Genomic DNA, 15,014 nt, shown 5'->3' with positions numbered 1-15,014 from the left:
AGGAATAAATAGGTTCTTGCACCTAAAAACATGGTACTCCTGTGTGCTGTGTTGTATGCTTATTATGCCGTGAATTCATAGGGAATGGGTTCCAGGAGCTCAGGCTCCTTTCCGTTGGTTCTCACACAGTGGGCTTCTCTGGGTGGCGCAGGCTGGCGCTTCAGTTGAACCCAGGTACCTTTCTCTTTGGCTTCCTTCTTTTTCTGATCATTTTCCTTCACATGTTTCAGGAAGCTATCTCGGCTCTTAGAGTGCTTAATATGCTCAATACGAACATTAATCTTCTTTGCGAGGATCTTGCCCTTAACTTGTTTGTTTACAGCAATGCCAACAGCATGCTGGGTGACACTGTAGACTCTTCCAGTTTTGCCCGGTAACATTGTGTGGCATGCCTTTTTGAACAGTACCCATTCCCTTGATGTCTACAATATCACCTTTCTTATAGATTCGCGTATATGTGGCCAAAGGAACAACTCCATGTTTTCTAAAAGGCCTAGAAAACATATATCGGGGGCCTCTCCTCTTTCCCTTTGTGTTCGTCATTTTGGTGAATTACTGGAAGATGGCGTCTCCGGCCAAAAGCTCATCATGAGACTTTTTTAAGCCTAAAAAATCTATTTTCTTTTACTCTTATGTGTGTGTGTAGAACTATACTGTTGTTTAAGTATAATACTGTACTATGGCTATTACAAAGAAGAAGGGAGCTTTATTATCTATTTTTAAAGTAATACTTTCGTGTTTCTTTTTTTTTTGTCATGTCTATTTCGGTTTAGTTTTAAGTCAAAATCAAATTCAGAAAAGGTAAGTTCATAAAAGGTTTCTGTATATTAAAAAAAGAGCTAAAGTTATTTTAGATATCAATTGAATTAACATGCTAATATACTAATCTGTATACTGTTACAGTTTATACTGTGCTTGCTGTGTATATGACCTCTATAAATCTTCAATCAAAACAATAAAATAAATGCTACCAAGTATTTTAAGAGGGATCCAGTTTTATTCCTTTCAGATACTTGTTCTAATTTGGTTAAATAAGCATCATTTTAAATAATATAAAGATAAGGCTTTAGCTACCTTATCAATTCTTTTTATTTAAATAGATGATGGAATATTTGATAATTCTTAGAAACATCTCTTTAGAGCTTAATTCTTCTAGCAGAAATCTTGTACTGTTGCTTTGTTTAGCACCTAAAAGTACATTTCATTTGGATATTTCATGTGTCAATTTATAGGAGTCAGCATTTATAAGATTTATTGAGTTTTGAAAGCAAAATTTGTATATCTACCTTTTACAGAAATTTTTAGGAACAAACGTTTTTTCTCCTGTACTGAAATAGCCATCTCTAAGAAAACTGTATTAATACATTTTGAAGAGGGAGAATTTAATTTTTTAAAACATTTCATTAGAAAAAATCTGTTTTCCAGCTTATTCTTGCAGGGGCCCTTAGGATTGCTGACAGAGTCGAGTCGGGGAAGACGTCAGTGGTGGTGCACTGCAGTGATGGCTGGGACCGCACGGCTCAGCTGACTTCCCTTGCCATGCTCATGTTGGATGGGTACTATCGAACCATCCGAGGGTTTGAAGTCCTTGTGGAGAAGGAATGGCTGAGTTTTGGACATCGATTTCAACTAGTGAGTAAAGAACCTTGAGTCTTAATTTGTCACATGCCATTCATGCAAGGGATGTGAAAATGCTTTTTTTTGTAAGATACTCTTCTAAACCTGATCATTTATCTAAAGAAGTAAATTTCTCATGGAAACTTTTTGTTTTGGAAAGCATTAGGAGAGTGTGGTCTGCAGCCACAGCTAGCTAGCTTTCAGGCAGTGATCTCTACCAGGAATATCAGGTAACATTCAGTGATGCCAATGAGTGTGTTTCTACCTCCAGATTCCATTTCAAGATTATGTGATGGTTATGGAATTACAAGGCACTTCTAGCTTTTCCTGTGGCCTTATGAAAAGACAAGAATGGCTTGATTATTATTCTTAATTTAAAAGTAGCTATATAAAAAAAAGCATTGCTTACAAAGAATATTAAAAAAAATCAGACTGGGAATATAAAAAAAATGGAGTTAAAATAAAAGTTTAGGTCAAAGTTGGGAATAAAATTAGCTTTTTTTTCTATTATGCTTCCTAAGTACTAAAACTAAAATGACAATATGTAAGGTAAGACTTACGGACAGCTTCGTAGAAATGTTAAATTTTCGAGCCCTCTGTATGGTTCAAAATTTATTTTGATGTTATCAAATTTCAGAATTGGAGGGACCTTATAATCTAAGCATTCATTGTTACTTGAATGTCTTCTGTCATGTCCCTAGCAAGTAATTAAGTTTCTTCATTAACACCTCCAAAAGTGAGCAGCACGTTCCTTCCTGGGATTGTTCCTCTTTGGCACAGGAACAAATATGTTCTCTGAATCAGAAAGCTCTTCAAATATTTGAAAGTAGCTGACTGCCCATGTCACCATAAAATTTTCTTCAAACTGAACATCCTCCTCTCTTTTCTCATTCTGATTCCTTCACCATCCCAGTTGTCCCCTGGACTTTGCTTGTGACTTTCTTCAAGTGTGGTGCCCCAAATAATGATACCTTAGAGATATGGGGTTATTATGTCCCTCTTAAAAGATACTGTTTCATCACACTTTGGATTAATGGAACATTTAATTAATCATTCATGTGGTTTTCCGCTGTGCTTCTGCTAACCCCAAATGTGGATAAACCTGGGAACAGTGACCTTGTTGGCCTTGGTTCCTCACCTGTTGTCCATGTACATCAGTTATAATCAGAATTTAGGAGAGCAGGCGTAATTTCCCAGGAAGGAGGAACAAGGCAGCAAATGTCCACTGTCAATGAGCAAGGTATGTGCCAAAAGTTGAGTTGCAGGGAGTGAGTATCGTGCAGAGGGGAGCGAGACAGAGGCCTCCCTCCTGGAAGCTTGGTTTCTGAACTTTTTCCTACATTAGCTGACAGACTTCTCTGAAAGCTGTTTGCCCAGATGTTCTCTCCAGTTAACCTTTAGTATCCGTAGTTACCAAGCTTACTGACTGCTATATGCAATTGTCCCTTGGTGTATGCAGACAGTCTCTCCGGGTATATCCCCAAGTCCTGTCTGTCCAGCGGAACCTGCCTATAGACAAGTAGCCCCTCTGTACACACAAGTGTCGCATCCTGCATTTGGTTAGAAAAAATCCATATGAGTGGACACGTGCAGTTCCATCTGTTGTTTAAGGATTAACCGTAACAAGAAAGGAACAGACATCTAAAGTTAGTCTCCTCTTTTGAATCTGAACTGTTAAATAAAGTTGGCATCTGAGGTTTATTTAGATGGCTCATTTTTTTTTCTTTTTTTCTTTTTTCAAGTGAGACAGAGTCCCACTATGTTGCCCTTGGTGGAGTGTTGTAGTGTCATAGCTCACAGCAACCTCAAACTCCTGGGCTTAAGCGATTCTTTTGCCTCAGCCTCCCAAGTAGCTGGTACTATAGGCACCCGACACAACGCCCAGCTATTCTTTTGTTTCAGTTGTTGTTTAGCAGGCCTGGGCTGGGCTGGGCTCGAACCCACTGGCCTGGGTGTATGTGGCTGCCACCGTAACCATTGTATCATGGGTGCCGAGCTGGCTCTTATTTTTCAGTTCTCTATATATGGTACTTACATGAGAATACCAAATACAAACTTTTTCTTCAAAGAATGAAATTTTAGGCACCCGAAGCTGCATATGTTCAAAATCATAAATGTTTTGGGCTGTTAGAAGTTGCTCTGGATGCCTAAATTATTAACTCTGGTTACCTACCCATTTTTTTCCTTCTAATTGTGTTTGGAAAGCAGAATTTTGATAATTAAAGGACATCCAGTCAAGAGGTTGTGCTCACATGTTTAATATAGGGTAATGATTCTCAAACTTTTTGGTTTGAAGACCATTTTTAACAATTAATGATGACCCAAAAGAACTTTGTTTATGTGAGTTATATCTATCAGTATTTGCCGCATTAGAAATTATATTTCAAGAATATTTGGGAAAATGTATTATATATTAAATAATATTTTTATGAAAAACCTATTTTGCAAAACAAACTTAAATGAGAAGACTAGAATTGTTTTGGCAAATATAATGATTCTAGCTTAGAATATACATCTACTTTGCAGTCAATCTTTTGTGATATATTCTGTTTGAAGTATATGAGAAAAATATGACCACACTGATAAGTTAAAATCAAAAAAAGTATTTTAATAGCTTCTTCAGGAAATTGTGGATATTCTTCTTTCATACTATGCCTAAACTTGACAAATGGTAATTTCTTATAGGTTAGATATAACATGGAATCAAATATCAAATCAATGAGTTTTTTATTTCATTAAATTTCATTGTTGTCTCTTGTACTTTGAATAAATGTTTTACCTGTGCATGATTTTGCAACATCATGTATTAGTTACTTGGAAAATACTGGCTTACTAAGTTATACAGATCTTCCAAATGTTAATGTATTTCATTATATAGTATCATAAAGTCTTCAAGTATTGTCAAGCTTCTTGTAGTGGGTAAAAGTTTTCTAAAAATCCTATTTTCACCCACAGGTTGGATTTTATCATTGACAACATATTTATTCACTTGCACATTTTCAAAGAAAAGTCTACAAGTCTTATTAGTCATAGTTCACATATCAACTATTTTTTTCAGTGAAAGAACGGTATATCCTGTCATTCTGTGTCAGTAGGCAGCACAAACACATTATTGCATATTTGTCATTTTATCACAGAGGATATTTTAAAAAGTGTACTCAAAGGGTAAAATTTAATAACGGTTTTTACTGCTTCATCAAGGTCACTGGCATAAGTGATATTAACTTGTTCCCTTTCTTTAAGGCATGTGTCTGGAGGAGTATCCAGTAGGGCAGTTTGATACCATTGCCTTACCTCTGAGGTAAAGCAGCAGAAGTTTTTATCCTTCATCACTTCTGTACCATTAGTGCAAATGCCAACATACTAAAAGAGACAAATAATGTCTTAGTATTAATATTGTTATTATTATTTATTTTGTGAGTCAGAGTCTCACTATGTTGCCCTTGGTAGAGTGCTGTGGCGTCACAACTCACAGCAACCTCAAACTCCTGGGCTTAAGTGATTCTCTTGCCTCAGCTTCCCAAGTAGCTGGGACTATAGGCACCCGCCACAACACCTGGCTATTTTTTGGTTTTGGTTGCAGTTGTCATCGTTGTTTAGCAGGCCTGGGCCGGGCTCAAACCCACCAGCCTCAGTGGGCTATGGGTGCCGAGCCATGTCTTAGTATTAAAATAGTTTTAGGCTTGCAGCCCTAGAACCACACTTTTAAGGATCTCTGTTTTGGGATAAGGAGTAGGGTTGTGTTTTAATCATCTGTGTCAAAGGTCTCAAAAAAAAAAAAAATAAAAGAACCATAAAACTGGTTGGGTGACTGGATGCTGTGAGGGTGAATGTCAGGCAGTATTGAAAGGTTTTGTAAGACTTGTGCTAACCTTAAATGGGATGGGGTACCCTTTACTCACTGACCAAGGTATTAAGAGAGAAATATGCTTCCTAAAGTGAGTGTACAAGTAACTATTTTTGGGGATAAAAATCTGGGCTGAGGACTTACTGCTCCTATCTTTCATTATCAACCTTTTAGGATCTGGGTTTCATTTAGTAAACAAAGTGGTAAAAAGTGGTAATGCCTATTACAAGCATCTCATCTCATGTAGCAGTTTGTATATCACAATGTTAATAGAGGCTTTTACTCGTTAGGATTATAGGTAATTTCTGCTTCCTTTGCAATGCTCTCTAAAAATATTTTCTGAAAATTTGTAGAATGCAGACTATTTTTTATTGAAAAAATTATCTCCATTAAAAAATGAAAAAATCACGCAAAGCTCATATTTCACTTTCTTTGCTCAGAGAGTTGGCCATGGAGATAAGAACCACGCAGATGCAGACAGATCGCCTGTTTTCCTCCAGTTTATTGACTGTGTCTGGCAAATGACAAGACAGGTAACTTAACTGGGATATTTACTTTTACTTACCTCCTTTAAGCTGTCCAGTTAAGAGCTGGGAAATATGGTCACTGATTATCTTATAGTTGTGTTAAATGTTAATTATTATAGTTTCCAGATAAGAGCTACTATTTGTCATACTATAAATTAAGTTACAAAGTTATTATTTGATCTCATAAACATTTCAAAAAGTGGCACGATAATAACCCCAAAAGGTTATTTTGTGTTGTTTAGAACAAATAGTGTTAAATACCAATAGGCTTAGCCAAAAGCTCATTTATACATTGCTAAGGGAGAAGAAGAAATAAGCTAGATAACTCAAGCAAAATAAAATCCTATTTTTTAAAGTATTTTTAATTATTTTAAGGGAAAAATGTGTTTAGATGGAAATTGTAACAAGGTAGGTATGTATCAGATTTAATTTTTTGTTTTTAGACATAGATAGGGCTATTATTGTGTTAGCCTAACAACTTTGTAACAAATCAGATTTATATAAAATATTAATGTAAATGGAATTAATCTTTTAGGAAGATATCAGAGGAGACTAAAAAAAACACATTACGAGATCACCTCACTAAAGAGGCAAGGGCTATTTTAAAAATATGATTTAATCATCTCAGAATCCAAAAGTTGAAAGCAGCTATAGGTATGGAAGTTATTTATTCATCCCAGTGTTTATTGGACCTCACATGACTGAAGTCCAAAATGTTTTTACGTAGATTGCCACATATTTAAAGTAGGGTAGATGGTAGCTCTCCTTGGCTTTAGGACATAGTTTAGATTCAATAAGAACTATTTCACTAAAAGAAAATGGTGATCCTTAGATGAAATGTATCAATTACATATTTAATAGTCCCCCCCATAAATACTTCAACTTGAGTGGTTTATTTTGCACTTGCTGTCTTAAATGAAGCATGGTATATAGATACAACTACAATACGATAAGGCTGGTATTTTAACATGTATATTCAACATATATACTATGAGATGATACACTGTGATAATATATGATATGTAATCCAGTGTTGGGGGGAGTGGAAGGGAGGAGAAAATCTGTGTATTTAGTTTTACAATGTTTACTAATTCTTAGAGTAGCTTTGAATTTTTCCTTTGGAATTGCCTTTGAGTCAGTATGTGGGTCGTAATAAAAGTTTTAAAAATCAAGAAACAGAAACTGTGTGGATGGACACAGATTAAGCCCATCAACACTGATAAGCTGAGCGAGTTGAAACTTGCACCAGTGTATCAGAAAAGACACTATCAACTGAAATAATGGACCTTAAGGGTCTGAAAACTTTTGTAGTACCTGGTGGCTCATGCCTGTAATTCCAGCACTCTGGGAGGCCAAGGCAGGGGGTGGATTGCTTGAATTCAGGAGTTCAAGACAAGCTTGAATAAGAGCAAGACCCCATCTCTACTAAAAATAGAAAAGCTAGCTTGAGCATGGTAGCATACGCCTGTAGTCTCAGTTTAGTAGGCTGACAAAAGGATCCATTGAGCCAGGAGTTTGAGTTGCTTTGAGGCTATGTGCCACAGTACTCTAGCCAGAGGCAACAGAGTTAGACTCTGTCTCAAAAACAAACAAGCAAACAAAAAACCTTTTGTAATGAGCTACTTATCAGCTATGTAAGTCCCTACCAATCCTTTTTTTGCGTATTTGATGATAGGACCTACTTTTGACCATTACCATATTTGGTTTTAAATAACCTTTGACTATTGGCAAAATCAAATATGCCATCTAAGGCATAGAAGGGAAGCTTTTCAAAACCATGGCATCACTGAGGTTATATGTATTGCTTTCCTTGGTTAATAACTTGAAAGAGGCAATGTGTTTGATTATAATAGTTCTGGTATGTTTGCTAGAGAAAAATCACAATCACATTTTCCAATCTCTTGCAAGGGAGAGTAGTGTTCTATGCACATACCACCCTGATGTGCCTGGTCTCATATGATTTGAAAGCTAAGCAAGGTTGGGCCTTGCTAGTATTTCACTGGGAAAAAGAGTATTATATACATTGGATCCTTAGTAATATTATTAACTCTATATGCTGTATATCTAAAAGCATTTTAACTGTAGTTTTAAACCTGTTACTAAATAATATCAATGTAAATGTTTGATAGAACACTAATACTTTTTTAGGCATTTAATGTTTTTCTGTACATTTTCTTCCTGAACATGAAGCACGTTAGCTATTCATATACTCATCAGCAGTTATCAGTTTTATAATTATATAGTTGAATACTAGTACAAAGACTTCAATAGTGTACTTGTCACATTATGCTGACGCCACCCAGATTCTATTGCCTTTCCTCTGACTGTCCTCATCTCCATCCCCTCAATCCTAGAATCAGGAAGCAGGACCCTTCAGATTTTAACACATAAAGACAAAATAATACTCTTAGGATTTTAAAAGCAATAACTGCACTTAATGCTTCGCTATTTTAGATTGTGAGGAAATGCCTACTGATGGCGCTGTATTCTAATAGCTTAGTAGTTTTGCCAAGAAAATGAGAAACTAATCACAGGTTTACATCCTTAGAATTGCTATTTAATGATTCAGGATGCACCTTTATTTGGCTAATAATAAGGCTGTTAACAATATGAACAAATACAGATGAGTTTTTTTTTTTTTTTAATTGAATGACTAAGATTTGACAAGGTTTCTGACAGTTTTATTTTTTTACCGTTGGCAGTGATTGATCACATGCTTTATTCAGCTTCACAGCTACAAAAGTTATTCAAGGTCTACTAATTATTATTAGTCTTATCTAAGAAGTCTGCCACGTTATCTTGCCTATAGCTTCCTAATAAAGAAACTTCAAGGCAAAGTTGTTTCCCTTTTATATGCAGTTTATGTAGTTTTCTTTCACTATAAAGGTAAGGATCTTTCTAAGAAATAAAAACTTGGAAATGATATGTATTTTCCCAATCTACCATCCAAATATTCATAGAATTCCTTTCACACATAGCCCCATAATTGGTATAGTTTACCTAGAAGCTTCCAAATAATGCTAAATATTAGACGGATAGGATGATTAAACCGGGGTTTTAACTTTCTGAGGTCTTTATTCATTTGATAATTCTCCGGGGTTGTGTTGTTTAAAAACTCAGACTTCTATTCAAGCCCTTATCCTGGGTTAGAGAGAGGGTGAATTTTCTTTTTGTTAGAAAGATGTTGCCCAAGTAGTGGATTACAAGGAACTCTGGTTTGACTAGATGTTCCTTGAAAAACTGGTTGACTTGTTGAAAATTTAAAGAAAAATATTACTGTGTTGTTTGTATTTTGGCACAAAAAGGACTAGAATTGCTAGAATTTTCTTAGTCAAAATTCAGCAGCCTTCAAGTTTAGGGTTACAGATATAGAAACCTGATCAGACGTTTCTAACTTTATTACTGCAGAAAAAGAGGAGATTCTGGTAGAAACTACCTCAGAAAAGTGACAACTTGATTTTTCAACAGAAAATCATACAGTTAGTGCCAGAATGGCTTGGCATCATATAATTTTGTGTATTTACTAAGTTCTATTTTATTTATTTATTTTTTGGAGACAGAGTCTCACTTTCTTGCCCTCAGTAGAGTGTTGTGGTGTCATAGCTCATAGCAACCTCAAACTCTTGGGCTCAAGCAATCCTCTTGCCTCAGCCTCCCAAGTAGCTGGGACGATAGGTGCCTGCCACTATGCCCTGCTATTTTTACAGATGGGGGTCTCACTCTGGCTCAGGCTTGTCTTGAACTCGTGAGCTCAGGCAATCCACCTGCCTCTGCCTTCCAGAGTGCTAGGATTACAGGCATGATATTTGTTTTGAGACAATCTTCCTCTTCCATCCTGGGTAGTGTCTGGGGTCATAGCTCATAGCAACCTCAAACTCTTGGGCTTAAGGGGTGAGTCACTGTGCCCCAGGCTATTACTGAATTTGAATTACTATTACAAATGATCTACCCATGACAAAGATGAATATGCTTGAAAAAAATGTTTAATTTGTGTATTTGTGGTGTTTAATTTCCAGTTTCCTACTGCGTTTGAATTCAACGAATATTTTCTCATTACCATTTTGGACCACCTGTACAGTTGTTTATTTGGAACGTTCCTCTGTAACAGTGAACAACAAAGAGGAAAAGAGGTAAACCTCCCTCTCTACCATTCCCACTATATACTTTCCCCTACAATGTGCACTTTGTGATAGATTTCAACTAAAGTCATTCTTTTGGGGGATTTTTTGAGGTCATATTTTGTCTCATAGGCTATAATAGGATTATTTCCCTCCATAAATATGAACCTGAACTATTTTGGAATGTCTGTCACAAGCTGTCCACTGAATTATGTGTAGGGAATAGTGTCCGCTAAAGAGAATTGAAGCATGTGTACCACTTTTTCTGTGCAGGATGGAAATCTTTCAAAGCAGGTGTAGAAAAATATAATTAGCAGAAAAAGTATAATATAAAAATATAATTAGCAGCTCAAATTCCCTCATTCTCCACATGTATGAAACACTTTATGGTAAGTTTTGGGGTTTTAAAAATTGTAAATACTGTAAAAGATTCAAACACTGAAAAGATGCAGTGTAAAAAGTTAAAATTTTTCATTACTCTACTTCCCCAGAGGTATCACTGGTAAGTGGGGTTGGTATTATGTGGTATTAAGAAGAAATGGTGTAAGGATTACATTTGAAGTTTTATTTCTTTGTCAAATGCATCTATTTTCCTATCTCCCTCTGTATCAACTTTTACTCTAAAATACATGGTTATAAAGTAATTTATTCCTGCTTTCTAAGAAAGCACAGTGGGCCTCAGTGCTAGTTTACATCTTAGATCTATCACTTACCGTATAACTTTGGGCAAGTTCATTTCTGCTTCTGTGAAACATAATATTTATTATTGTGAATATTAAATAAACCATACAAAATTTTGTAAGAACTGCTATGTAGTGAGTGCTTCCCAGACTATTTCTTGAAGGCAGGTATTAAGTTTTCACATTCACTGTTCCATCTTAGTGTCTAATAAGCCAGCATGCTAAACAGTATTAGATAGCCAAGGAGACTGTAACTAAGTCCTAAGATACTTTCATCTTTTGAGAGTCTTGGAAAGATTCACTCTTCTCTTGATTTTAAAGGCAGGAGTTTTTCCTAATATAATTTGTATGCCATAAAATCCACTTTTAATGTGCAGAGTTGTGCAACCCTCACCATTATTGAGTTTCAGTATGTTTCATCACACCAAAAGACCTATTGGTAGCCACTCCCCTTTCTTTCCTCCCCTCAGCCCCTGGCAAATCCTGATCTTAGTCTCTGGATTTCCCTCTTGTGGACATTCCATACACATGGAATCATTCCATGTGTGACCTACATGTCTGGTCCTTTCATTTAGTATGTTTTCAAGGGCCATCAGGTTGTAGCATGTATTATTTCTTTTTATGGCTAAGTAATATTTTGTCTTTCATCAGTTGGAGTTTTGGATGGTTTCTTCTACTTTTTAGCTATTATGAATAATGGTGCTTTGAATATCTGTGAAAACATTTTGTATAGATATGTTTTTAGTTTTGTTGGATACATTGAGGAGTAGAACTGCTGGGTCATAATGGCAACTATGTTTAATTCTTTGAGGAACTGCAGACCGTTTTTTTAATACCCTCTGAATGGGGTTTATCATTGGAGTCTGCAAGTCTCTAAAGAGATTCGAATGACTAAGTATCTCTTTAGAAATGTCCATCCACAGTATAGACGGCTTATGTAGTGGGGTCTTTACCTATTTTTCCTTCTTGTAGAATCTTCCTAAGAGGACTGTGTCACTATGGTCTTACATAAATAGTCAGCTGGAAGACTTCACTAATCCTCTCTATGGGAGCTATTCCAATCACGTCCTTTATCCAGTAGCCAGCATGCGCCACCTAGAGCTCTGGGTGGGATATTACATAAGGTGGAATCCACGGATGAAACCACAGGTATGCACACTGCAATATACAACCAGAGTTTTCCATTATGCAGTACAACTTTATTAGATTTGTCTCCTTTACAGCAACTGTGCAGGGAAAAAGCACTACACTGGGATCACAGTACCTGAACCTTGATTTTGCTAGTGCTGACTGAACAATTTGCTTCTCTGTCTGGTCTTATCCCTCCTCCTCCTCTGTCTGGATAACTTTCAGGGGACTTATTTTCCAACAGCTTTTGGAAAATAAAAAAATTCCATTCATTTTAAATGTTATGGAATATTTACAACTTAACAACTATTCAACTAAAATCTGCAACTAAATGATAAGGAATATTCTGAGTATTGTCTTATGTCTTGTTAATTAATTTACTTGGAAAAGTACGGTTTCAGGAGCATCTCCACAGAGAGTACTCTGGAAAAACTGGAATTGCAGTAAAATAGTATTGTCAGTTGTCCCTGAACTTAATTTCTAGATCGGAAAGATAGGATTGGTCCCAGTGGCTTAAAAAACACATGCTGCAACGTTTAGGGAATGACTTGACCTTGAATTCGATTAGGACTGCTTGGTTGAATTTTATGTTTGCCTTTGTAGGAACCTATTCACAGCAGATATAAAGAACTTCTTGCTAAACGAGCAGAGCTACAGAAAAAAGTAGAGGAACTACAGAGAGAGATTTCCAACCGATCAACCTCATCCTCAGAGAGAGCTGGCTCTCCAGCACAGTGTGTCACTCCTGTCCAAACTGTTGTATGATGGACTGTTACATCATTGCTACAAACTCCTGATTACAGTGGCAGCTTTATGAGTAGAAAGCCTTCCGAACTGAGAACCCAACAATGACCGGAAGTTCAGCCGCTTTATTTTAAATCGTTTTAGGATAAGTTTAGAACTGTAGTGGTGCAGGTGGCTTACATTAAATAACTCCATATGTAATTACACGATTATGACACTAATCTTACAAGTCACTCAAAGAATATTAAAATACTTCAATCCTAGATCCACAGTAAGTTTCTGATATTAAAAAAAAAATGTTGTCTTGTAAGTTTTGGCATCTGGTAAGATTAAAATATAAATTACTTTAGAAATCCACCTCTTCATGGGAGAGAGCTCATTGCACAGAGTAAAAACACATTAAAATTCTGTGGCACTGGGCCTTGATGTCATGGTCAAAATCATTTGACAGCCCTTTCTCCATCCTTGGTTTTTCTTTTCTGTTGTAATTGATTTACGTTGATCACTTTGCCTTTCACTCTATGCAGAATGTGGAAGGTGAAAAGTCTTGAGGATATTATGGTGTAGTAGTAGAAAATTATCACGTAATTATTTATATACTTATTTAAGATATATTAGCCGTTCCAAAATGATGCCTTATAGATGTGTTTGGGGGTAAATGAAGGGGAGAAAGTGGCATTCATCCAGGACTCAAAGAATCGCACACCCTTCAGATTCATTTCCATTTGCTCCATTACAAGAAACAACATGGAAAAACTCATTATTTGGCTCACTTTAATTTTGTATCCAAACATACAGAAGCGAATTGGCAGGTTTGAAGCAATATTTAAAAATCTTACTAGGACTTACTTTTCCTGAAGTCTGTATAAATAGATTATGTTAAGAATTATTATTAGGTTTAAGTTTTACATTCCATATAATTCCTTTGCAAATTCTGTAATTCCACTGAATGTTTAAGTCTACCAAAGAACATACTGCATGTAATTTCAGTGCCAGTAAAGAAAGAAAGAGTTCAGTGCTGGTATAAACATTTGACTCCCTGATGTATATTTTACTGTATACAAAGAGCCATATGTGTAATGTACTGTAACAAAGGAGCTTCATGTCCCTTGGTCTTTTAATTAAAAGAAATTTCAACTGACTTTTAAACTGTGTCCTTGTTCAATGTTTAACTTTTTCCTCCATAACTGTTATTTTTAAACTTTCTAAGGATTACACACCTCAAATGGAAATCTTCAACATGAACCTATTTTTCTCAACACACTAATCAAACGGTAATCAAAACTATAATTTTTTTTTTTTTACTCACTACATCGCTATACAGATCATCTGGACCTCAGCCTTGTTTCGTCTTGCAATGAGGAAACAGTTTCTATTACTACATTGAATATCAGAAAAATCAGTACCAAGATGATTTGGTTACTGTGTGAAATTTGTTATAAGAAAATTCTTAATGGTATTTAAGTCTAGTCTTACTATACTTGCATCCACTTCAAATTCTACTCAAAAGTCAGAGAAATTATAAGTGAAAATCTATCAGGAATCTCTTAACATGGAGTGCATTTACTTGAACATTTAAGATACACAATTGGTATGTGTGTGGAAGGGTTTAAAGCAGGAGTGCTTACACTTTTTACGTAACTACACAAAACTTCTAAAATTGACAAGTTATGTTTTGTAACTTTGTCTATGAATATTTATTGTGCGCATGTACTTTATTCTTTATGGTCAGGGATATAAAATTTAGAGAACTTGTGTGACCAGATTTTACTCTTATCCTACTGTAATCTCTGCCTTCTCCTATTTTTACGTTCCAATGCTTCTCTATTCACAATTACCCCGATCTTGTAGACTTGGAGTAACTGTTCTCCCTGTGACTGACTAGGTCTTATTCTGTAGAGTTTAGGCATTATTCTTAATGCATCCCTCCCGTCGGCCATGCCTCATCCTCCTTTGTGTGCACAACACTGTACATGGCTGTTACCAGTAAAGTCACGGCACTGTATTGAAATCAACAATTCAGGTGTGTACCACAGGTCTGTAAACATACTTTTCTTATAAAACCTGGTATCCATGTTGGCAGCTTAGAAAATACTTCTGTATGAATTACACATAGAAAATACTTACATATGAAATACACATACAAAATACTTAAACATGAAACAAACTGAGCTCTGCTGTAGTGTGAGTGGACGGATGACAACATACCTTCTACTGTGAACTCTCAGATAAGAACCTGGAACAGTATTTTCTTGTTTTCAGTTCTGACCTGGGAGTGTCAGAAGCTGGAGTGAATAATTATTTCAGTTTGAATGCTAGCTTACAGATGGGGTGGGATTTAGCATCAGTCAAT

At 35.9% G+C, this 15,014-nt stretch overlaps 1 protein-coding gene across 6 annotated transcripts in view; it reads left to right on the top strand.

The window, feature by feature from the left end:
- The window catches only part of MTMR2 (myotubularin related protein 2), a 94,682-nt gene extending 81,759 nt beyond the window's left edge, over positions 1-12,923 (top strand). For 5 of the 6 annotated variants that reach the window (XM_053560190.1, XM_053560196.1, XM_053560192.1 and 2 more), the window contains 5 exons: positions 1,426-1,632; positions 5,905-5,997; positions 10,008-10,121; positions 11,762-11,938; positions 12,521-12,923. In XM_053560190.1, the coding sequence (XP_053416165.1) occupies positions 1,426-1,632; positions 5,905-5,997; positions 10,008-10,121; positions 11,762-11,938; positions 12,521-12,682 (753 nt within the window). In that variant the 3' untranslated portion in view covers positions 12,683-12,923. The remainder of the gene's footprint in view (positions 1-1,425; positions 1,633-5,904; positions 5,998-10,007; positions 10,122-11,761; positions 11,939-12,520) is intronic. The other variant, XM_053560191.1, reaches the window with a different exon arrangement.
- The last annotated feature ends 2,091 nt before the right edge of the window (positions 12,924-15,014 follow it).

Source organism: Nycticebus coucang, chromosome 14, assembly GCF_027406575.1.
Source record: "Nycticebus coucang isolate mNycCou1 chromosome 14, mNycCou1.pri, whole genome shotgun sequence".
In the NCBI taxonomy this organism is placed as follows: Eukaryota; Metazoa; Chordata; class Mammalia; order Primates; family Lorisidae; genus Nycticebus; species Nycticebus coucang.
The sequence above is the reverse complement of the archived record's forward strand: the minus strand, read 5'-3'. Positions and strand labels throughout refer to the sequence as shown.